The sequence below is a fragment of the Pseudonaja textilis genome, chromosome 10, assembly GCF_049901715.1.
Source record: "Pseudonaja textilis isolate UNSWEBS1 chromosome 10, rPseTex1.2, whole genome shotgun sequence".
NCBI lineage: Eukaryota > Metazoa > Chordata > Lepidosauria > Squamata > Elapidae > Pseudonaja > Pseudonaja textilis.
This window is the reverse complement of record NC_141999.1, coordinates 8,857,512-8,883,141: the sequence shown is the minus strand read 5'-3', so window position 1 is coordinate 8,883,141 and position 25,630 is coordinate 8,857,512. Positions and strand designations below refer to the sequence as shown.

Sequence of the window (25,630 nt, the reverse complement as noted above, 5' to 3'; positions counted from 1 at the left end):
TCCACAATGGCAGTGTACTGCCTGGTTACAATCTCTTTTAAATGCAAATTACAAACTTTATACATTAATTATAATCATTATTCTCTAAATCTATTCACCATAATCTTCGCTTATCCTTATTAAGCAATTTCCATTATTTAATTAAACACTCTGTTCAGTTTTGTCATATAATTAGTTAATATCAAACCTTATAAATATCACATTTAACACCATTACCCTCCAAGTCTAATGATCATAATGTTATTTGTTGAGGGGTAGAAAGAGATCAAAAACATCTACTAAGATTGAACCATGGCAAATTTATTTTTGACTGCAATCTCTTCTTTTCGATGTGTGGTACTCTCTTATAAGACCCACATTGTCTTTTAATTGTTTAGGTGAAAATTTAATTCTATTTTTCTTTTCCAACCGTTCCCTTCCATTCATTATCAACTAATTCTTCCAATGATTGTAAAGAATTTCGTAATGATTAGAAAAATGGAATAGGAAGAAATGGCTTTATTTTTCACAAAAGGGAACTTTCTAGACATAAAACTGTCCACCTGTCTTATCAAAGTGTTTCAATTTGATTAAGAGGAACATGAGTTAGGAGTTGTCACTAAATTTCTGTTTTAATTTTAAAGAAACTTTTCTCTAGCTCGCAGTCTTTTTGCTGTGAGATGAAGAATCGCAGTTCAGGATTTGTAGATGACCATGAGTTTCTCCATGAGCAAATTCCTCCAGCCTGGAGGAACATACAGAATGTCCTCAGCCTTTGGACTCCATTTTCACAGCTAAATCGTCTTGCAATGTGAAGCAGAGTACAGCAGATCCTTTGAGCCTGTGAGCTGCTGAGGATGTCAGCAGAGCATTTGAACAGATATTGATGGAATCTAAGTCTAAAACTCAAAATAAAAACCCATGTTCTACCTCAGAGGCAAGCAAATGTCCTCTTCTGGCAGAGGTTTTTATGGGCCAAAATTCATGCAAAAATCAACCTGTTTTCTTGTATTGTGTCAGAAGATTGTTGGTTATTTTCACTCCTCTATAAACTTAAACTTGTGATACTTTTCAGAATTAAACAGGAAACAGGAGACCTGCGGTAGGTGGGTGTCATTCCATCAGTATTGTCACCCCAGCTTGGATTACAGAAGTACGTTTGCACAACGCTGCAGTATCCATAACGGCATCTTATGATCTTGGAATACAATTTAAGGGGTAGTTTTCTCCTCTCATTTTAATCCATAAAGATCAGATAAAGGCAACTGTATTCCTCAACTTATAATTATTACTTAACGGCCATTTGAAATTATGACACATCAGAACAGCTGTTTTACACCGCACAAAGCATTTCTGGCCATCATAAAAATATCACTACACAGACACACACACACACACACACACACACACATCTATATCAGTCATGTGACTGCGTTTGGATGCCTAGCACCTAGCTTGTATTTAGGACTGGTGGCAACCTCCCACAGTCACGACTAGTGATTTTTGCCAGTTTCTGGCAAAATACACCCATTTAAAAGAGTGGATTTGAACTTATGACTGCAGCATTTTCTTAATGACCATGGTGATTCATTTAACAACTGCTGCATAAATGTTGTAAAATTAGGTTCGGTCATACAGGTGCCTTATGACTGTAATGACTTAAGACAGGAAATTTAGTTCCAATTGTGGTTGTAAGTCAGGGACTACCAGTATAAATGGATATTGTATTTCCCACTTCCCAAATCTGAAAAAAAGACAATAAGCAGAATATGGCTTCCTCCTATTTTGTGAGTACCACCTCTTAGGAGGCAGAACTGTGTAAAGTAGCTATTGATAATCCTCTTCCCAATAAATTGCCTTTACTGTAAAGCCATCCAAGCTGGTAGTCACCGTTACATCTTGTGGTGGTGAATTCCACAGAGCTCTTAGCTGTCCTAAATTTCCCTATAGTTTAGCTTAGCTTTATTGAACTAATCTTATATGAGAGAGACAAGAGTATTTCTACAGCAACTGATCAATAGAAATTTTTGATTATATAATTACTACCATTGCCTTGATAAGAATTTGCCAAATATATGCCTATTTATACTGCATATAAAGTATGATTTGCAAACATAAAAAAATTCTGGGAAATAGTGCTGTGCAGATCATCAAGAAGCGTGCTTGTTTTTGCATGGCAAATCCTTTCAATTGTGAGATGTTTGAGTTTGGGATGGGTGCTCGTGGTCTCTTTTTCAATTTATATCAGAGGAACAGCACCCATAAAATAGGGCGAGACACAGCTGCCATCTTAACTTTTTGACTCCCTTCTCTTGCAACCCCAGCAAAACCACTCCAGGCACCCCTTCAATGCCAGTTTAGGAGCAATGAAAACAATTCTTTTCATCCTTTCTGGTTCAAACGGTGATTGCAAAATCCTAGCGAATCTGTCTACCACCCATTCAAATCAGCCACCTGTTCAAAATATTTGCTTGTACCTGCCAAATATCCTGTGCAGAATCTTTTCTCAGCATTGGCAAGCACCAGTTCGGGCAGGCAGAAAGACAGGGAGAGCTTCATTCAAAGCCATGCCTGTTGCTTTTCCTTTTTCTGTTTTGCCCCATAAAAGGAATTACATCACTTTTGCAGCAAAAAGATCTTAACTGAGCTACATCCGGGCTACCTGACACAGATAAGATTTGCTGTGGAAGAAGTGTAAAGGAGTTTAGAACAGGAAGTTCAAGGGCATCTCATTCATGGCATTTTGCAAAGGAAAAAATTCTTCTCAGGTGATCCATTACAGTCTTCCTCTTGCAGATCATGAGAACAGCAATATCAGTAATAATATTTATTTGCATACTGGTTTTCATCTAATTGTCTTAAAACACATTGCCACAATGCAATCATCATGCAGTCAATGAAGCATTAAAACAATACGATCAAATCTTCTACTTCAGTCAGAAGCAAACATGTTAAGCTGAGGGGGAAAATGTATTCTGATGTAGGTCTAAAGGCAAAAAGCTCATCAACCTGGCTAGTCACATCAAGAACATCTTTCTTGGATAGTTGAAACTTAGCCATTATTCGTTAGTTGCACCACAATATGATCATGTTCGCAGATTTGGTGGGTGTGTCAGGGTTTACCAACAAAATCTGATCATCTAAGCCATTTTGATCCTGAGGTCAATACATCTATATCTTGAGATAGTCTTAGAAGTCATTGGGCAACTTGCACAACTGACTTGAGAATAAGAGTGATATGTCTCCAGTTGTGCAAACTACATCATGGTTGTTCCATTCCATGTTCACTGAAATTGACAAACCATCTTCACCAAGCAGAAGGCAGCGCGGTCACCTAAACCCAAAGGTTCCTGAGATGTCCATGTGTCTACCTGTCCCTGATGCTCCTAGTCTGCTTCATCCAGTCAGACTTCCTCAGTCCACTTAGCAATAATTCTCTTTCCTTAGTTCCTCCTCAACCTGTCAAATCACTTTGAATTTTGAATTTAAGAGAACAGTTGTTCATCTGTCTGCTGGATTCCTGAAGCTGGTCTTCTTGTCCTGAGCTTCACCAATGTAAGAGTGATAGAGACATGTGTCCTGAGTATATTTTTTTTGTTTCTTCACTGTAACACATGGGCTATTTTAAAACCTGTCAGTTGTACTCAAGCATAAACAGTTTATTAAAAGTCTTAGCCTGATACATTCTGATTAAAATTTTAAAAAAATGTTTTCAGGTTCAGTATGCAACATGCCATAAAAGCAATTTGAAACAAGGATCTCCTTAAATATAAGGAATATATAAGTACAGGGAAGGGTTTTTAATAATTTTTTTGAAATTATCAGTATTATCATGTTCTCTCTTGCCCTGCCTCTTCTCATAATATTGTTCAGGGACCAGACTGTATTGTCTGTCATAGTTATCCTATTGTTTTCATACCACCTCTTTCATGATTGAAATGTAGCAAATCAATTAAAGGGAAAAAGAGAGAATAATTCCACCATGATCCAGTTCATGCGTAGCATCAAGCCATCATTTTCTTAAGGAAGTCATCTTTGATTCGGTCTACAGATTCTGGCTAAACCAGAAATGCTGATTTATTTACTGCATTAGCTGGATTCACACAACATGCCAAGGTGAAGCCAAAGAAAGTGCTTGATGGCTTTGCATAATATGTGCATCCGGCCAAGGTTTCTTGACAGGTAGCGAAGCAAAACTCCTCATCCCTTCTGAAGCCAAAGATTTTTTTTTACATATGAACCTGAATCAGATTGGTAAGATTCAGAGAACATTTTAAAGTTCCTAAGTCTTGATTCATATCTTTTACCAAATATTTGCAGAACAAAAGAGACAGTTGGATACAGCAAAAATCCGCATGTATACAGAATGACATTAAAAGAGCTTCCAAATTTTTAAAAAAGGTTTACACATTTGACAAGATTCCTTCCTTCTACCAAACCAGACCTCTGTTTTCAAGATGTTTTTCTATTTCTATTTCTATTCCCGGCTTTCTGAAGATCTGGCTGCCCATGGAGTGGTCCAAAATATTTTGCTACTTGAGGTAAAAGCCAAGATTGTGCTGTTTCAGGGATACAGGAATGCTGACTGCCGTGGGTGGTCCAGAGGACCTCCAGCCTCAGTCCCAATTCCTACCTGCTTGCTCTGACAGCATCTGGCTCTGCTTCAGATATTTGCAGCAGCATCACCAACCACGGCCCAATGCCTCTCCATTCCCATCCAGATGTTCCATAAGAAAGAGTCCTCTTGGACTCCCAATTTTCTACCCTTCCTACCAGCTTCTCGGAATGCTGCTTCCAAGCAGAGGGATGGCAGAGTTCAGAAAAACAACTTCTGATGTCTGTTGAACAGCTGGGGTTTTTTTTTTTTTTGGTCTCCTTCCAATCTGTTGTTGCCAGATTGTAGATGCCAAAAGGCCAACAGGCTAAAAGGAGTGGACTTCCCCATATCAAAGGTTCCTAAAATTTTTGCCCTCACACCTCCCTTTAGTGTAATCTTAATGTGCAGACATCTCCATAAAAATCCAAATGCTACAATGAACATGGAGTAAACGAACAATGAAAACTGCACAAGGAAACTTTGGAAAAGGTGGATTTAAACATTGCTGTGCACTTCACAGTTTGGGAAATCCTGCCCTATAGATTATACTTTTTAATAAAACATATAGGGCAGGGTTTCCCAAACAGTGAGTTGTTCCTCCTTTGGAGAGGTGCAGAGAATAACAGAATAACAGAGTTAGAAGGGACTTGGTTGTTGTTGTTATTTTTTTATTTATTTAAATTTTTTATTTTATTTTTAATACAAACAATCTATCATCCATTAAACAATGTGTCATCTGGGTACAAATATCCTGTGCATCATCAATCAAAGTTTCCAACCATAACCATTTACATTAATATTAATTCTCTACTCTTGGCTTATTACTAATATACATAATATGTCTAATTGTTATAATAATCCTCATCTTAATTTATTGACTTTCCATTAACTTATTGGCTGTATTTCATTAGTCTTCTTTTGTTTCTAACTTTCGTATTTCTTCCCTAACCATCAATAAAATGATTCCCATGTCATATAATAGTCAGTTCATTCTTTTAGAAGGGACTTTGGAAGTCTTCAACTCTCTGCTCCAGCAAGAAATCTTATACCAGGGGCGTCAAACTCAATTTCATTGAGGGCTACATTAGGGTTATCTTTGACCACGGGGGGCTGGGAGTGTACACAGCCAGGGTGGGGGTAGCCAGCTCGACACCACTCATTGAGGCTCCATATTCAGCCGCAATGGCCTCCTGCAGCCCTCTGCCAGGCCTTCACAGAGACACCATTGGCTGGTCCTTTGCTGTTTCCAGGGTGGCACCTCTGGCCAGATCTAAGTATCCCATGGACCTCATCCAGCCCACAGGCCTTGAGTTTGACACCCCTGCCCTATAGCATTTCAGACAAATGGCTGTCCAATTTCTTCTTTAAAAACCTCCAGTAATGGAACACCCACAACTTCTGAAGGCAAGTCGTTTCATTGTTCTGTCAGGAAATTACTCCTTGGTTCTACAGAGAATCCAAGGGAGGTGTGAATGGCCTCCTTGTCTAGTTCTCAATCACCAGGCTGAATAAGGAGACCAGGGCAGGTGATGTGACCTCCCCAGCTGTCTTCCAGCAGCCAGGATGAAGTTCTTGAAGAAAAGTCAGGGAGCTGCCCTTCCCTTCCCCCGCCCTGGCATTTGCCACCTGAGATGGTCACCTAACTTTGCACTATGTCTGAATGCTGCATTTGTCCCCAGCCATCGTGAGCTGCTGGTTCCTAAAATTCTTTGGCAGGGTGGATGAATGTGCCTTAGAAGGCCACATGCATTGAATCCCCCAAGCATTTCAGCTGTGTCCAAATGGAGCCTGATCCCAGGGGGAGGGCTGGTGGACTGGATGGTATTGTAGCTTGTCTTTGGCAGCCAACAGCACGAAATGGACATCAGCCAAGTGGAACTGCATTGTTTCTCTCCCTCTTTCTATCTTTAAGGAAGCAACTGACCTAATCTCATTTTTGTACACCTCCCAGTCAGGCTTCTAAGAGTTTTAAAACATCGACATGACCACAAATAAGCACTCATTAACCATTTCTTTCCCAAGTCTAGATTTTTTATTAATAATAATAATATTGTACTGATTTGGATCTTGGGTTCAGAGATGAAGAAAACTAAAAAAATAATATTCTTGTGAATGAAAACAGACTTTTTCCATGCTCAAATGTGTGACAATACCAAGGAAATGACTTTGGTATTGAAATTGAAAATTATTTTCTTAAGCTTCAAAAGAATGCAGGCGTTGAGCCTTGATGCTTAGAGGAATTTTCAGCTGGGTTTCCTTTTTTTTAAGGCTGGAAAGAAATGTACTGTGCATAGGTACATGTTAACCTATGAAGAGTTTAGTGCACTTTATTTGGTTCTGTCAGCCTTCAAGGTTTTCTCCCTTTGCTTTGCATCTTTCAGCTGTCATAAGTAACAGGGGGGGAGGGGGGAAAATTATGGGAAGTGAACTGGAGGTGTTATAAACTAGAACTGTATAAACTGGGGGGGGGGAGTACGTTCTTGCTTAGGTTTCTATTTCTTGCTTAGCCTTTTCTTCTCTGCGCAGCTGCAAACCTTTATCAAAGTATGCCAAGGTCAACAGACAGAAGCCTCATCACCACTTGATTTACAGTAAAAGATATCTTTTCTCTAATTAAGAGTCTAAGTATTTCTTTCTTGGATTTTGAATGGAGCACCAGCTGACAGGTTCCTTCTATTCTCAGGATGAATGCTGGAGCTGAGCATTTACTGGCCAGATGCTCTTCCTGATGCCTATGTGGAGTTCGCAGCAGATACTTTCTCTTTGTGCCCTGATAGAGAAATATCTGTTGTTCTATCCTATCCAGCCAATAAATGCTTTGCTCCAATCAGTCACCCTAACTCCACTCTGATAAAAGGGTTGTAAAAAGAAAAAAATGATTCCTTCTCTTCTTCCTGCTCTCCACTTCTTTTTCAGTTTTATTGAGCAATTTATTCATTTATTTAATATCTATGTCCCCCATCTCCCTGCCCATCTCCGCTACAAGGTGTCTCTGGACTCTTGATGTTTTCTGGCAGCCAGGAATCCTCTGGTCTCCATCATGGCTACCCACACCTTTTACCACCACAGAGAAGAGGAACAGAAGGCAGAGAGGCACCGTGATTTGCAAATGACTTCACAGACAAGGAAGTCCAAATTCAGGACCAGGTGAGTCTAGGAATTAAGAAAGTAACAGAATACAGGTTGAGAAAAGGGTTCTGAGACATATCTTGTATGACCCATTTAAAATCTAGTGGCTGTGTTTTCACAACCTGCTCAGCTTGTTTGGTTAGTTTCTGTGAAAGCTTACCTATTATGTAAATTCAGCTAATTTGTACAAGTTAGGCTTTAATATACAATACATTGAAAATAGATATATTCAGTGGGTAGAGTTTCCTTAGCACAGGAAGCTACCAAAACTTAATCATAATCAAACTCAACATATTATGTAAATGCATCTAGCACATCTTAATAATAGTCTCCATTATTTACGCACAAGCTCTCCAAACAAAATATTTTATTTATGAAACATTTTTATCATTCCCTGTTCTTTCATCCAAATATTTATGTTTCTAAATATTCTCTTTTTTTGTTTTTGTCTGCCATCTCAACTTTCTTGGAACAGTGAAGAAGAAGAAAGTTTTACATCTCTGGATAGATCCATCGCATCTGCTCTTGCGCTGACAACTGAAGTATCTTGGTATGTCCAATGATTTACTGGAAGGAATTTTTTTTCTGCGCCAAGCTGGCTTGATAAATATAGTTAACATTGTATTCTGCATCGATGGACTTCTTTTCCCTTTCTGTCAATTATATATTTTGATGGATTTCTCTGAAGGCCACATCCACAGCCAGAGAAAAACTTTATGCAGATAGTCCCCAACTTACAACTATTCATTTAGTGAACTTTCAAAGTAACAACAGCACTGGAAAAAGCAACTTATGGATGCTTTTTCATACTTATGATCACTGCAGCATCCCCATGGTCACCTAATCAAAATTTGGTTGCTTGGCAACTGTATGTATTTATGATGGTCACATGATCTATTTTTATGACTTTCTGACTAGCAAAGTCAGTGGGGAAGCCAGATTTACTTAACAACCGTGTTATTAACTTAACAACCCTATTGATTCATTTAACAACTGTGTCAAGAAAGGTCATAGCATGGGGCAAAATTCACTTAACAACTATCTCATTTAGCAACAGAAAGCTTGGGCTCAAGTTCTGATAGTAAGTTGAGGACTGCCTATATCCACAACATAAACACCTTTATTTTATAAAACAATAATAAATAGACATCTAACAAGATAATTGCCTTAGTATTTTTGTACAGATACTTCCTGACATGTATATATGATACTAGCATGTATATTTCCATATTAGCAATTTTATTTATCTTCATATGTCATACGGTGTAATTATAGTAAGTGAATAACCACAATTTACTAGTAGAGAAATGCCTCATAAAAATACAGATATGTGTGGGTGAGATTTGATTATTCACCTTTTTCTGGAGCCAGAATAAAAAGGAATCAAAAGAGGAGATTCAGGGTTAGCATGGGGTCTATTTCTGAACCTGAAAAACTGGACTTTCCAATTCATGATTATCTTCTTCAGGGAAACCAGGATGAGATGGGAGGCCACTGTACTGAATCTGGAGGAGAGGGGAAAGAAGAGAATTCGCTTTGGGAATGACATGGAAAAGCTAGAGAAGGACGTCATCAGAAACTGCCGGTTCTTGCGGGTGAAGGCTGACAGGATGGCCCTTCGGAGGAAGGTAAAAAATGGGAGGTTTGCAGGGCACCTGGAAGGAGATGGCTTAAAATACAGTCTGCAGAATATAATTTAGCTTTTGGGTCCAAGGAACTACGTAACAAATAGAAGAGGAGGGAGGAATAGTTTTTTAAACTTGTAGCTTTTTATTTTTTCATCTGGACCATTTTTTTTTCTTTCCTGTATTTTTCTGGGGCTCAATAGTGGTGATGGTTCTGGGATGAATTATTCAGTGTTGCACCATTCTTTCTTTTTTATTGATAGAAAAGTACAATCTATTGGACATAGTAAAACACAAAAGAGTTTCCTGTTAAAAAGAACTCAGTTGAAGCAATTGTTTGTATAACCCTAACTTTACCCGTCTTATGTAGAAGTAAATGTGTGAAGCTGAGCTGTAATCATCTACTAACAGGTTGAGTTTGTCTCAGGATTGTTACAGGAATGCATTATTATTAAAAGGTATTTTAAGACTTAAAAAAAAAGAAATAGAAGAGAATATTTGTAGTTAGTGTTGAACTGTGGAGTGAGTCCTTGATGGACTCTGAACTTTGTGGCTTTCCCTGCAGATGTTTCATTACCCAACTAGGTATCATTGTCAGTGCACTGATATTGTTTTCGAGTTATATAATGAAACATCTGCAAAAAAACTGCCAAGCTCAGAGACCACCAAGGGCCCCAACTATGAAACTGTTTGAGTGCAGTAGTTCTTGACTTATGACTGTTCATTTAATGACAGAAGCTTCTTTGGTTCTTGGTATTGTTGAATGAGAAGCAAAATGTTTTCAAAGAAAAAAACCCAAGAAAGTCCTTTTGGAAAAAAGACACCTTTGGGATAATTACCATGATGTTCTTCTTTGATACATACATTTCTCCAGAGGAGGCTTTGCAAGTGTAAAAACCCAGCATAAGTTCCTTTTTAATGTAACCAGCACTGTTGACATATCAGAGTTGGAAGAGACCTTGGAGATTATCTAGTCTAACCCACTGCTCTCGCAAGAGACCTATACTAGATTTCTGATAAATGGCTGTCCAGTCTCTCCTTAAAAGCCTCCAGTGATAGGGCACCCACAACTTCCAAAGACAGTATGTCCCACCGGTTAATTGTTCTCACTGTTCGGAATTTTCTGCTTAGGTCTAGGTTGCTTCTCTCCTTGATTAGTCTCCATCCATTGTTTCTTGTCCTGACTACTGTTGCTTTGGTTAAATAAGTTGGCCCCCTCTTCCTTGTGGCAGCCCTTCAAGTATTAGAAGACTGCTATCATGATGTGTGACATTGAATGATGTGAGACGTTCAATAGCATCCTAATCTTCATTTGTCTTTGCTTTGGAAAAGTTGCATCAGGGAAAGAAAGTTTATTTGTTTTGATGGCAGCCTTTGTACCATTGTAACAGTCCAAATATCACAGAGAGATTTTTAGGCAATTGTTAGTGTAGTACCTAGCCCAGTGGTGGCTAACCTTTTTGGACTCCTGTGCCAAAAATTGTGCATGCATTTGCATGCTCGCACTCACATGCCAGCACCCAGAAGGCAATGCATGACCCCATGCCCCCAGTGCATGCACGTGCAATCCCCACCCCCACCCAGCCGCCCCATTACCTGCACTGCACTTCACAGCTGATTTTCGGCCAGTTTGAGGCCTTTTTCGGCCTCCCAAAGGCTTGAGGAAGGCTTCTGAAGGCTTCTGCAGGCTTTGCAGGCCGAAAACTAACCCCGTTTCATCATTTCCAGTATTTTTGGAAAAACAGGAAGTGACAAAACGGGGCTAGTTTTCGGCCTGCAGAAGCCTGCAGAAGCCTTCCTCAAGCCTTTGGGAGGCTGAAAAAGGCCTCAAACCAGCTGAAAATTATTTGGGAGGCATGCGCATGCGCAGTGAGGTAAGCTTGCCTGTAGCTCGCATGCCAGCACAAATGGCTCTGCATGCCACCTATGGCACACCTGCCATAGGTTCGCCATCACAGACGTAGACTAACCTGGCTGATCTGTGAAAAACTAAGCTGTGGGACACTATTGTTATTTAGATGAAAGACACCCAAGAAATCTCAGATTAGGACCTGCACTGAAGAATTAAAATTTAAAAAATCCTAAAAGATGGCAGTGGTAGATCAGTTCCATATTGTTACATGAAAAATAAATTGAACTGTCCAGGTGATATCCTGGACAATTTAACTCATCTAAAGTGAAGTGTTATTTTAATATTAACACCCAGAGACTGCCAATAGTTTCTTGTCCCGTGTCTGCGAAGGTATTTATAGAAACGGCAAGATAAAAAGTTATAAAACCATCTGCATTCTCGTCCAAGGCTGAAGCGAAGGCGCTACTGGAAAAGGAGGTGATGGGGCTGTTGTCCTGCCGGGCACCCATGTTTTGGATCCCCCTGAGAGCTCACACGGTCTGGGAGAGGATGAGCGTCACGTTGGAATGCACTGTTCTGGCTAACCCTCAGCCAAAGGTCACCTGGTAAGTGGATCAGGAAGAAAATGTTGGCATTGTCTGTCTGAAACTATGAAAGAAGAACTCATTGTCTCTTTGAAAGATGGGTCTCCCATTGCTGGAAAATTTTAAGAAGAGGTTGAATAGCTATTTGAAAGGGGTCCTTGAGGGTCTCTGAGCTTTCTTGCTTTCTTGCAAACATTTCATTACCCAATGAAACTAGGTAATATCATCAGTGCTAGTAAGGAGTGCAGTTTGCTGTCAGTTTATATTCTAGTGTCTTACTTGTCTATGTTGGTGGAGTAGCCTTAGAAATTCTTTGGTCAGGCTGTTTGCTGTTGGCTTCTTTGGAGGTTTCTTGATTGGGGTATTGTTTACCTGATTGTTGGTCTGAGCTGGAGTTTATCTATGCAGGTCTGAATGCTGATTACTGGTGGAGAGGTTCTGGAGTCTTTTTTTTATCATTTGGTGTGGTCCAGGGGTCCCCAAACTTGGCAACTTTAAGACGTGTGGACTTCAACTCATAGAATTCTCCAGCTGGAGATTTCTGAGAGTTGAAGTCCACAAGTCTTAGAGTTGCCAAGTTTGGAGACCTCTGGCTCTGGTCAGTTGTCTTTTTGTATAGACTATAGATGTTGTTAATATCTGTGTGTCTATTGATGGCTAATTTATCAGATTGCCAGGCTTCTAAAAATTCCCTAGCACTATTGGACTTGGCTTGGGCTAGGATGGTCACATTTTCCCAACTGAAACTATGGTTAAATCTGTCTATAAGTTGTAAAAATATAGAGACAGGTTTAACCATAGTTTCAGTTGAGCTACAAATATTCTCCTTTATTGAATAGCCATTTCTCTTGCTTGAGTAGGGGGTTGGATTAGAAGGCTGGATTAGAAGGTTGGATTAGAAGGGGGCGTGCATAAGTGCACCAACGTGCTTACTGTCCCTGTCCTATTGTTTCTTTTATTTTTCTTATAGGTATCCATTTCATATATTCATAACTATGTTTACTCTTATACCTATTATCTTGTAAGCAATTGACAAACCAAATTAAAATTTAAAAAACCCTCTAAAATTAGTCCCTTCCAACTCAGTTATTCTCATGTTCTGAAAAAGTCGCTTGACCACACCTGCAGATTGCAGATTTTTCACGATTGTACCCTTTGGGCTTAGAAAAGTGGACATGGTTGAATATTTGATCCTGTTCACAGAAAAATAGCGAGAACTTTGATGCAAGTGAGGATTTATTTTTCCCAACGGAACATTTAAATGTGTATGGGCTATATCGTTTATTCCCTATAATTGTAGGGCATGTTATGCCTTGTTGAGGATATGGGAAGAACGGATTTATTTCCAGCTGAACCTCTGTTTTGTTTGCTTGCTTGCTTGGATTTTTTTAAGTGATGTTGCAAATGAAATTAACATAGCTTCCTCCTCCGCAGGTGAAAGAGTTTACAGTTGGAAAACGTTAAATGCATTGCCCAAATTGCAGAAGGGTGTTTTAAAGAATGCATCTGTTGCTCAGAAACCATCCAATCTGGGGATAAATTTTGATTTAGCTCAAAACTTATTCTCTGTAGTTGTTCTTACAAGCACTTCCCTTTTTGTAAAACAACCAAACTTTTTTTCACTTGCTTTCTACACGGTTTCTTCACAACATCACATTCCCCTTCAGCTGGTCTTTTTCTTTTTTAATGGTAGTGGAAGATTTTTCACAAATGCCAAAACTATAAATAAATTGATGATGATGATGGACAACGTTACCTAGTTTGGTAATGAAATGTCTGCAAGAAAAACAGAGAGCACCAAGGACCTCATAAACAGTTGAATAAGAGTTCTGTATTGATTTTTAATAACCTTTTCCGTTCACTATGACTGATATACATCTTTCTTCCAGCTGGTGCCTTCCAAATGTGCTGGATTATAAACCCCATCATGCTTGGAAACTTCATATATGAAAGACACTAGATTATTTGAAAGAAATGCTGTGGAACTCCTGTGGGAACAGCACCACTCTGCAGAGCCTGAAAAAAAGTTTAACTGCTTTAATGAAATCGAAAACTCTTCTTTCAAATAGTTTTCAATGTGTTCGTTAGATCATTCATTCATTCAATTTCTATAGTTTTCCCTCTTAGTCAGTGACTCTGACTGTCTTACAATTCAAAGTGAATAACCCTATGTGATCAATCTTGGTGGGTTTTCAACATTTCCGGAAACATCCCTGAACACTCTTCATTTTTCTTCTCTTTGTACTTGACCAGGTTTAAAAATGGTGTTCGAATTGACCCTCGTGCTGCTCCAGCAGGAAAATATAAAATGAAAAATGAATTTGGAATGCTTACCTTGGATATCAGGAGGTAACTGACGAGTCTAAATAGTATTAATTTTGAGGATGATTGTAAGAAGGCACGAAGAAAAGGGACGTCACAAAGTTAAGAAAGCAACAGGAAACAAAGGTTGTGATTACATCCCACATTAACACAGCTCACTAATGAATAGTCAACTGCACTTTTGCAAGTTGCTAAGTTTAACTACTTTTGACCTTGGTTAGTTCTAAACCTGGATAACTTTTGTGCACAAACCATCTAGATTAATTGATGTTTCATGTACGAAAAAAAATTATGTAGTGTATGGCATATCATACATAATTAGCCATATATATTAACATTGGTAAAACACAATAAAATATAAATGAAAGAAAGATCGACGTTCAAATACCAATGTCTAGGCCATCTAACCACTGAAGTGCAGCATTATTTATATCTTTAAAATTCAGATACTGGACCAGTATATGTCTTCAAGTTAAAGCCAGTCACCGTGTGATCTGAAAAAAAATCAATTCTATGAGTTAAGAGATTGTTATGTGAAAACAGGTGAAGAGAAATCAAAATCCACAAATCATGTAATGAAGTTGAGATAGAAGAGATCACCACATTGTTTGCTTTAACATATGGGCCAGCATTTCCCAACTTTAGCAAGTTTAAGATGAATGGACTTCAACTCCCAGAATTCCCCAGCCAGCACACTCTGGCTGGGGAAACACTGTTTTTGGTCAAATATGAAACAACTGGAGCCTCTCACAGTATTGTTTGCTTTTATTTTCAGATGCTCTTTGGATGATTCCGCCGAATACAGCGTGGAAGTGAAGAACGCTTATGGAGAGGCCAACTCGTTTGCAACTGTATTTGTCAGGAGTAAGTCTCGACTTGACTTTGACAAGTGCAAAAACATCCTTGCAAAGTCAACTGTTCTCTGCATGAAACTTATTTCTTCCTCAGATGCACTGTTGCAATACAAGCGATGCGTGTTTCAACTCCTGAGGACTCTTCCCAATTGTTTTCTGACGAATTCCCATTACTCACTCATTAATCCGAACATTGCCAATTTTTTTCTCTCCTCCAGGCATGTTAGAAAAGGATTCCCAGCACTCCCCTAGCTAGACGTTGATCGGCGGGAGGGTAGCCCAACAGCTGGAAAACACCTGGTTGGAAGGCGATTGCCAATTCGGGCCTCCTTTGCAGTTTTCCATCAGTGTTATGCCAAGGGTGTTTCTTCAGGCTAGGACCTAGGTAGAGTTCTCAATCCATTTTTGTCTAAAGTAAAACAAAAAAAAGAAGCTTGATGGAGGCTAGAATTGGGTTTCCACCAAGTTTGGCATTCTTAGCTATTTGGAGACTCGCCTCTCCTGATTTCAATGCGGGCTTTTCCGCATTGCAACCTGAACCTACTTGGCTCCTGTAAGTAATCTGCCTGGGGATGAAACCAGTTTCAGAAATCCCTCTCAAACCACTAGCCGCCCTTGCGATGGGGGAGGCTTGGAGTTCTGTCTGGAGGAAACTTGAAACAGTCAATATATGGTGGATCTCCCTGCTTTTTTTACCCTTTCTAATCTCTACTAGGAAAGAAAGCAGAAACACTTTTTTTTCCTTTTTTGAGGTGCATTCTTCTTGGACTGTAAAATAAGAAAGCGAAAAAAGGAGAGGAGAGTGGAGGGGAGGGCAGGGTGGGGCGGAGAAGGGAAGGGAAGAGCAAAAATGAATGGAAGTGGAGGAGGAGGAGGAGGAAAAGGAAAGGGAAAGGAAAACAGAAAGGAAGAAAAGAGAAGAGAAGAGAAGAGAAGAGAAGAGAAGAGAAGAGAAGAGAAGAGAAGAGGGAAAAGGAAAAGCTAGTTCCTCCATTGGAATGGAATGGAATGGAATGGAATGGAATAGAATAGAATAGAATAGAATAGAATAGAATAGAATAGAATAGAATAGAATAGAATAGAATAGAATAGAATAGAAATATGGAGTGGAGTGGGGTGGGGTGGGATGGGATGGGATGGGATGGGGTGGGATGGGATAGAATAGAATAGAATAGAATAGAATAGAATAGAATAGAATAGAATAGAATAGAATAGACTTCGTTATTGGCCAAGTATGATTGGACACACAAGGAATTTGTCTTGGTGCAAATGCTCTCAGGGTACATAAAAGAAAAGATACAATCGTCAAGAGTCAAGAATCATCAGGTACAATCATCATAGGGTACAGTAAGCAATCAAATCATACTACAAAACAGTCAATATAAACCGTAAGGATACAAGTGACAAAGTTACAGTCATACAGTCACAAGTAGGAGGGGATGGGTGAAAGGAAGGAGGATTAATAGTAATAATAGTGCAGACTTTGTAAATAGTTGGACAGTGTTGAGGGAATTATTTGTTTAGCAGAGCGATGGCGTTTGGGGAAAAACTGTTCTTGTGTCTAGTTGTTCTGGTGTGCAGGGCTCTCCTAAAATAGGAAAGTTTGAAGATTGCGCCAATTTCCCCTACTCAGAAAAGAAAGTTCATGTTTTATGTTCCATCCATATATTTCTTAAAACTGGACTTTCACTATTTCACCAGTGTATCTGTAATCATCACAATTTTTTTAAGAGCCTGTCTTTATACTGGTGATCTTGTGGGTCCGTTTAAAAAAAACGATCCAACATTTTAACAGTTCGGCAATCCTGGATGACAGCAGGCATAAAGAACAGGACCCTTGGCGAGAGGCGAGAGGCTTCCCCGCCACAGCACCCAGTGTCCAATCAGAGCAGAGGCATTTGCCTATCATATAATGAAGCCCTGCAAGCCACACACAGCCACATTTGTGCCAGTAGAAGTCAGGAAATGCTATTTTGGATGCGGAGCAAGAAGAAATGGGCAGAGGCTACAGTGGGCTGGGGTAGATCGCGGGCAATGTGTGTGTTCCTTTCCTTAAGACATGGACACTGTACTGGCCTTCTGTCAGTCAGTCAGATGTGTGAGTCCAACCTTAAAAAGTTGGGCTTGACTTGACTTCATCCATACGAATCATTTAGGTCAAAGTTTTCAGCGACCAACTGTACATTATTATTTGCAGATGAAATGGTGAAATGCACTTTTATCAATGCCTGTATTTCTCCCTTTCTTCCTTTCCCATTCCCCCATCAACTCCTCTCTTGTAGAATATTATGGGATGGAATCTGGATTTGACTCAGAAATCTATAAACGTGAGTAGAAGTTTACGATCCTTTATATTGGTAGTCTTTCTTGGATTTAGCAGACCATGCATATACATAGTGCGATTCTTTGGTTGGTCCATTTTAAAGATGGCTTCAAAATCAGCCAGAGGTGAAAAGAAAGCAAGACTTGGATTGCAACGATAACAAAAATAAAATTTGTTCCTGCAACACACTTAACATGGTTACTGAATTAACCCCTTAATAAGGATTTGTACAGTATGTGAAAACATGGGCTAACTAAGCAGGCGGAGCTTATGTAGTGATTTAATTTCAAAACAACTAAGATTAAAAATAACCAGTCTGACTGAGCTGTGTGATTGCAGCTGTTAGATATTTACTTGACTTGATTAAGGATGTTGTACAGACGCAGCCTGTACGGGCATCAGTAGGAGGTGCCAAAATCTGCCAGATGGAGGGTCTGGAGTTGTGATCAAAGCTCAACCCTTTTTCTACATGGATGCAGCATTGTTACATACATACGAAAGGGGAAGGGCTTCTGTGCAGCCATCCTCCTGCAGATTTAAGACTCTTGGAATCTTCATGGACTAGAAGAAAAAGGGAAATCCTCCTCCAGAGGAATCTTAGACTTGTAAGTCTTCAACTTACAATCATAATGGAGTCTGGAATTGTAGTTAGTCATAACAGTTGTTAAGTGCGCCTTATTTTACTGTCTTTTTTGCAGTAAGCATTAAGCAAAGTCATTAAATGAACCCATTATACTCAGAAACTGGCCAAAATTGCCAAAAATCAAGGAGATGTAGGATGTTGTGTTCTCTTGTACAGCCATAAATGGGGGCCAGTAGCCCAGTGCCAAAAATGCAATCAAGTGATCTCAAGGGAGCAACCATTGTAACTTTGAAACCGGGTCATAAGCAGCTCATAAGAGGTCTGTTGTAACTTGGAACAGTCATTAAGCAAAGACTATCTGTACTTCTGGTTAGCAAAAGCTGGGAAGAAAGACCAAGAAGTCATTGAGGGCACCCAATAGTGATGATGGGGAATGAGCAGCTATAATGCACATCAAAGCATATCCTATGTAGACACCTGAAAAGATACATTTTTGGTAAGTGGTAACTGGGATCTCTTTTCTTCTGCTCTCTCTCACGCACACATGGTGGTCTCTGCATTAAGATTGGCACAGCTGAACACCAGCTTCAAACATTGTGAAAAGAACGGGGCAGAAATGTCCCAAGTCAGAAGAGGGCTTTCCTTCTTTGTTGGCCATCAATGTTCAACCTTCTTCCTAACCTAACATCTGTTTGTTTCTTAGAGAGACTCAGAGGCATAGAAGCTGACTTTGCCAGCACCCTGAAGCCCATCTTTGCTAGAGAGAAGGAACCGTTCACCCTCTTATGCACTTTCACTTCAGATCTTCAGGAATACCAACGAAACATTTCCTGGTTCCGTGATGGTTTGTATATGTAGCCGCAATGTTGCATGAGAAAGCATCCAAAATATGCTGCATCGGGTTTAGCAGCCTTTTGTTCCCCATCTTTGGATGCCAATTATAGGAGGGTGCTTTTAAAGAACAAAACACTCTTTACTTGGCTACTGAACTGACTCATTTCAGTAGTTCGCATAATACAATGAGCCTGCACCTAACCCAACAGTTTTCACATCTTCATAAAGTTATCAAAGAGATCTATCCCACCTTCCCAAATAATCAAAATCTCATGCAAAGAGTACCAAAATTTTGTGAGGTTTCCAGATGATTTCCAGAATCCTTTATGAGATTTTTTTTTCCAGACATTTTGGCCATCTCATATCAAGACTTCAGAAAATTGTAAACATTTTTAGGGAGGCATGTCACATGGAGGTCAAAAAGGACATCTTAATCTTACCTTGTTGTTTTGAAAAGCCTATATATCCTTGATGATCTGTCTTTAGTTTTTATACGTCATAATGAAGAAGAATAGCCCAAGATGTCTCACAAATAGTTTCAGTTGTATGTTTAAGGAGATTTCTCACCAGGGTGGGGAAATTTCTTTGATTTCACCCTAGGCAATCCAGTAAAATCTAAACTGGAGAACAAAGAATTTCTTCTTATCACAATTTTCATGTGTTCATGATTTTAATTGCCATATTATCTAAGTTTCAGGTTCCAACGTTTTCATTTATTATGTGAATTAGAATTTTAAATGGGAAGGAGGATCACTTTTAATGAATAAAAGTACCCTTAGCTCAAGTCAAGTTTATTTGTACTCCTAGTGACTGCATCCATACAAAATTTTCGGTACCAGTTTGGAACTAATTTGCCATTGATTTCTTCCAGAATGAATTTTGTCTTTCCAATCTAACCAACATGACTGGTATATCCAGAAGATTGGCCATCTAACCAAGGGTGATCTTTGTAGCTTCTGAGATCCGCCGGGGTCTATTAATTGCTGCCAGTTGCTGAAGACTTGCCTTAAAATATATCCACCAATGTTTATGGAGATTCTCAGTCTTCCAGGTCATGGTTGTCCCAAAGGTGCTTTTTTCAAGGGGCAACTGGACTTTCTGGTTTTTCTTTGAAGACGTTTTGCTTCTCATCCAAGAAGCTTCTTCAGCTCTGACCTCTTTCAGCTTTGAAAGGGGTCAAAGAGGCCACCTATGTCAAAATTGAGCAACCTCTCTCAACAGAGAGGAAGGGATAGGACATCATCTATCTCCAGTCTACAACACAGTCCTTTCAACAGTTCCAAAAAGGCTCCACACCCATTTGCACTACTCGGGTGACCCTGAGGACACAAATAAACCTCCAGGTGGTCTCAACAACTCTCTCAAAGAATGCAAATGTCTTGGTGTCTGTCTGCAAGGAATATAAATCTTTCCATTCCCCACCAACCAGTCAGAGCTGAAGAAGCTTCTTGGATGAGAAGCGAAATGTCTTCAAAGACAAACCAGAAAGTCCAGTTGCCTCTTGAAAAGGCACCTTTGGGATATATCCTCAATAGGACTTTTCCCCCCAAACTTGTTCCTCAATAGTGCTTTTGCTAGTGGTGGAAGAAGAGGAGAAAGAGGAGCGATCTTTTCTTTTTTTTTAATTAATATGCTACTGTTTGACACAGGCAGCATATTTTACAAGTGAAATCTAACCTTTTCAGGATTCCAGATTCTGAACATGTGCTAAGTATCATGGATGAAACTGGATGAAACAAGGTGGTGCTTATCTCCTGTATGCTAGGTGAATTGCTGAAAGATTCTGACCGCCGGCAAATGAAGTGTGAGGACCGGGAGGCAACCTTGATGATATCCTGTGCTTACAAGGAGGATGAAGGCTTTTATAGCATCCGCATCCCAACACAAGATGGCTACAATGAACAAAAAGCTTATGTGTTTGTTAGGGGTATGTTCATCATTATTGATCTGATAATTTAATGGTAAATTTTATTTCAAAAGTCTAAGAAGTTTCCACCAACCTTTTCCAACTAATTGACTCCAGTTAAGCTAGATTGTTATTCTTACAACTCTTACTCACCGTGAAAGGTGCCCTTAGTCTCTTCAAGGTTCTCATGGATCCCCCAAATCCTGTGAAGCACAGTTTCAAAAACCCTACATTTGAGCAGTTTCCCTCAGCCTGATGATATTTAGATGTATCTGACTGTAGTCCCCATACTATATATGGGGACTATGGATCTTTACTTACAATCCTAATTGTAAGTTGAGGATTATCTGTATGGAGAATATCACAATTGATACTAGCAAAGACTGATGACCAAGACTTCTAGGGAGCATCTAAAAGGAGAAGGATGGCTGGTTGAAGGGCAAGAGAAAGAAAAAACAGACTAGGAGTTAACTTTATACCTCTAATTTCCTTCATAAACTCATGCCACCATATATACAGTAGATGGCCCTTTCTCAAGGTTGTGAAGGTGACTTTCCCAAAGTTACTCAAATGAACCTTGTCTCTGTTGTCTAGCAAGCATCTTAAGTACTGTATATAGGATAGTGAGCACTTCCCATCACCAACAATTATTTCAGGGTAGGTAGATAAAATTGTGAGATGTCCTTTATCTTGATTCAACAATCTCACCATAGCTTCCTGTCTTTTTCAGATGCTGCAGCTGCAACAGCTGGTGCCCCCGGATCTCCTCTCCTTGTACAATGTCATGATGTGAACAAAAACAGCCTCATACTTTCATGGGTACCTCCCAGTGATAATGGTGGAAGCCCCATCATTGGTTATTACATTGAAAGGTTCACACTCTATAGTAGCCCAGTCTTCCTCCCTCCCTCCCTTCTATTCATTCATTCATTCATTCATTCATTCATAATCAATTGTACAAAAGTGTTATTTTTGCCTTCTAGATGTGAAATGGGCACAGAGGAATGGGTTCCTTACAATGACCAGCTGGTGAAAACGTGCAGGTCACCAGTTTTGGGTCTCACAGAAGGAAAAAGTTACCAGTTCCGAGTGAAGGCCGTCAATTGTGCAGGAATCAGTAACCCTTCAAAGGCCAGCAGCCCTGTGACAATGATTGATCCCAATGAGGCCAAGAGGTTGCTAAGTACGTCATTCCTGGTTTAGACCATGTGGAGGTTCACAAGAATTGAAGGAAGTCTTTAAGACAATGCAGGCCACCAATGACTTCAAGTAAAAGAGTTGTGGTACAAAGAATGATTATCCTATGCCAACACATCCAAGGAGCAAAAAAGTTTTTACTAAATTGATCAAGGGATTACTTTGTCCTAGGACAGTTCAAATATTCCCTTTGGTGGAATTAATCAAACTGAAGCAATCCAATGGTCTATACTCTATTCAGTTTGACAATTCAACTGAACTATAATTTATATATCTGTAAATTATAATGTAGGACTTCCAACTCATTAATTTTCTTTTTCTTTGATTAGACATTCCTTATGATGATGGGATGAGGACAATTATAGTTTCGAAAGATGAACTGGAACGTAAGTTCATAAGCAACTTCATTCCTTAAGTACTCCTCCAATAAGTACTCTATTCCAAAGGAATTTTCCTGTTACATTGAACTGCTTGTACATTTTGAGTAGTAGCAAGTCTAGAATTTGTCCTTTCCACTACAAATGGAAGTTCTTGTAACAAAAGAGTTACTCAGGAATTTGCCTTAAGTCAGACCAGAACCTAATCTTTCCAGTTAAGTATCTTCTACCCAACTGCCAGTGATTCTCCAGGGTCTAAAAAGTATGTTATCTTGGAGATGCCAAGAACTAAGCAAAGTGTTTCTGTATAAAAAATTAGATATTCAGCTCTATTGTTCCTTTATAGACACATCCCTTGATTCTGTCATAGCAGTCATGCTCTCCAGATATGTTGGACTTGGCTGAGAAAGTATGGCAAGTGAAGTCCAACTTTACTAGAGAATACCATATTACCAACCTAGCTATTATTTCTTTATTGCAAATCTGGTAAGACTACAGTGTGTGATGGCTATTTTAACTCTCCTTTCCTATAGCTGAGATTAAGATCCCATTGCCTCCCACCAATGTTCATGCCAGTGAGACCAGAGAAGATTATGTGATCCTCTCTTGGGATGAGCCAGACCCCAGAGGCAAAGAGCCATTGAATTACTACATAGAAAGGGTAAGGAGACGGCACAGTTGAAAGATTCAGTAGATCAGTAATCTAAAACTACCTTTAAATTAGCCTGAATTTCATTCAGGCTCTTCCAAGCCAAATTCTTTCTCAAACAAATTTGAGGACTAAGACTAACTGTCCACCAATCCTGATGACCTTCACCAGAATTGAGATAAGGGCAATATCTTGGGGATATGGCAGGAGAAAGAGGTTGCAGGATGGAAAAATAATAACATGCACATTGCTAGTTTTTACTTTTCATGGTAGACCACCAAATGGAGAAGAGCCATAGTAGGCAACATTCTAATTTCTACATCACAAGTTATGCAACTTTCCATAATTTCTTCTAAGAATTTGAGCCTTACTAAGTCAATTCTTGTGGATTTCCAGATTTCCACATTGGGTCACTGGACATGAAAATTCGGGGTTGGCCATTTTTTCCCCCTGGCAGAAAACCTGTTGCCTCAGGCTGATAGAAACCCGTTTTATGACAAAAAATGGTGGGCTTCCTTTTGTCTTTTCAGTCAATCGCAGGGAGTGACAAATGGCAGATGGTTAATCTGGATATTGCCGTCGGTTCCACCACTTTCCCTGTCTTTGGCCTGGAGAAGGCAAAATCCTATTGTTTCCGAGTACGGTCGGTGAACAAATATGGAGTGAGTGATCCTTCTTTGCCCAGTGAACCCATCTCTCTGGGAAAAAAGATTGGTAATCTCTCATTCTTTTTTCTTTTAATTGTCACTAAATAACATCTAGTAAATCCTGCTGTTGGCTGAAGAATTCTGAGAATTGACATCCACGTCTTAAAGTTGCTGACGTAGAGAAACACTAGTTTAACTGATTGAGATTGGAGAAGAGTTGAAAGGAAGCATAATGGTCTTCAAGTAGTTGCTGCATTTAAGCTTCCATTCCCCCCCCACACACACTTTTTTCTTGTTTTTTTAGCTCCACTTCCACCCCCATCTCAGGTCCTGGCTTTCAGAGATACCAAGACATCTGTGGTTGTGCAATGGAGCAAGCCAAGAAAAGGAGAGGAACCACTGGGTTATTACATCTATTGCCAGGAGGTTGGGACAGATGAATGGCAAACGGTCAACAACAAACCTGTCACTTGTCATGAGTGAGTTCATTTGGTTATCCTTCCCATCTCTGTAGCTTTTAGGCATTTCTGAGAGGTGAGTGGGAAAATGGCACCCTGTTTTTGTGGTTTCAAAACAAGGAAAGGAAGGATGTTGTTATGTTGTTAATATGGATTCAGTTTCAGTTTCATTGAGCTAATCCAGATGTTCTCCCTTTTCAAGTCTCTAATTTCGTTCAGCAACAAAGGAACTGGTTGTAATGGACAAAATGATACTCATGGAATCTTCTTAGTTTAATGGGTTTGTCTTAGAAGCAGCTCATCTAATCAAACCAAGATCTAAAAAAGAATGGTGTTCCAAACAACAATTAAAGTATGTTTATCTTGGAGACAACAGCACAGAGATATCAGCACTTTAAAATGAATTAGTTAGAGATGATTTATCCAAGCAACTAGAAAGGTCAATCATAACCTGATAAAGTTTTATCTGGAAGGACAATTTGCAAAATCAGTGTCATTGTTGCAAGTATCCTGCTTACAACTGTCTACCATCTCGCATCTGGCAGAACTCATGGTCGCAGTCACACAATGTGCTAAATTTGGTTATTTGCTTGTTGGCTTAGCAAGGTGCGTGAAACTAAACTGTATTGGTTTTTTATGATATATATACCCAGGGATGGGATTCAAATTTTTTAACAACCGGTTCTGTGGGCATGGCTTAGTTGGTGGGCGTGGCTTGGTAGTCATTTTATTGGCTGGGCATGGCCAACTCAATATCACTCACATCGAGGCACGCATCTCCTCGCCTGGCCTCTCATGACTGTGGGGATGCTGCAACAGTTGTAAATGTGAAAAATGGTCATAAGTCACTTTTTTCAGTGCCATTGTAACTTTGAACGGTCACTCCACACAAGCAAAGTACCAGCAAAGGAGGGGGAAAAAACTCCAGAGAAATTCCTGAGACAGGAAGTCTAATCCTGCCAAGAACGTAATAAGGGTTAAGGGAGAGGCCATTTCTGTAAGCAACACCAGAATGTTTCCTTCCTGCCTTCCTTACAGGATTAGGCCAGTAATTTCTTCTAACAACCGGTTCTCCGAACTGCTTAGAATGTTAACAACCGGTTCTAGCGAATAGGTGCGAACTGGTAGAATCCCATCCCTGTATATACCCATAAAGTAGGCTAATTCAATAACCAAAGTCACTGTGCTGTGTAAAAATAACCAATATCTTCCAAGATGATTGAAAGTTTCCACTGCTTTATACTTAGAATCTCTAGTGCAGTGTTTATCAATCTTGGCAACTTTAAGGTGGGTGGATTTCAATTCCCAGAATTTGCCAGACTCCCAATTCTGAGATTTGAAGTCCACACATTTTGATTGGGAAACACTGCTCCAGTATGACAAACCAGTGCTAAGAAGTAACATTGAAGAATGGATGGGTGGCTTTCTGTTTTGTTTCTTAGATTTACTGTTCCAGGACTCAAAACTGGCAAACAATATGTCTTCTGTGTCAAATGTGTCAATGAAGCTGGCGTAGGAGAAAGCTCTCCAGAATCTGATCCCATTCTTGTGAGACAGGCAATCTGTAAGTACCTATTGTGGTATGGTGCGGTCTTCTCTACTTACATCTGATCCAGAACACCCTCCTTCAACCTGGTGCTGCCAAATCATAACTTTCACCATAGCCAGCCTCCATGGCTGGCTGTGATGAGAACTGTTATCCAATACATCTAGA

The 25,630-nt window shown here is 39.6% G+C and overlaps 1 protein-coding gene across 1 annotated transcript in view; it reads left to right on the top strand.

Moving 5' to 3' along the window:
• Positions 1-25,630, top strand: part of MYOM3 (myomesin 3) — a 49,890-nt gene that overhangs the window by 1,975 nt on the left and 22,285 nt on the right. The window contains exons 2-17 of the mRNA XM_026702847.2: positions 7,563-7,723; positions 8,181-8,255; positions 9,174-9,333; positions 11,630-11,787; positions 14,020-14,115; positions 14,864-14,952; positions 17,225-17,269; positions 18,552-18,692; positions 20,448-20,609; positions 21,319-21,460; positions 21,572-21,771; positions 22,115-22,171; positions 22,696-22,823; positions 23,342-23,525; positions 23,763-23,937; positions 25,359-25,480. Coding sequence (XP_026558632.2) covers positions 7,617-7,723; positions 8,181-8,255; positions 9,174-9,333; positions 11,630-11,787; positions 14,020-14,115; positions 14,864-14,952; positions 17,225-17,269; positions 18,552-18,692; positions 20,448-20,609; positions 21,319-21,460; positions 21,572-21,771; positions 22,115-22,171; positions 22,696-22,823; positions 23,342-23,525; positions 23,763-23,937; positions 25,359-25,480 — 2,041 coding nt within the window. The 5' untranslated portion in view covers positions 7,563-7,616. The remainder of the gene's footprint in view (positions 1-7,562; positions 7,724-8,180; positions 8,256-9,173; positions 9,334-11,629; positions 11,788-14,019; positions 14,116-14,863; positions 14,953-17,224; positions 17,270-18,551; positions 18,693-20,447; positions 20,610-21,318; positions 21,461-21,571; positions 21,772-22,114; positions 22,172-22,695; positions 22,824-23,341; positions 23,526-23,762; positions 23,938-25,358; positions 25,481-25,630) is intronic.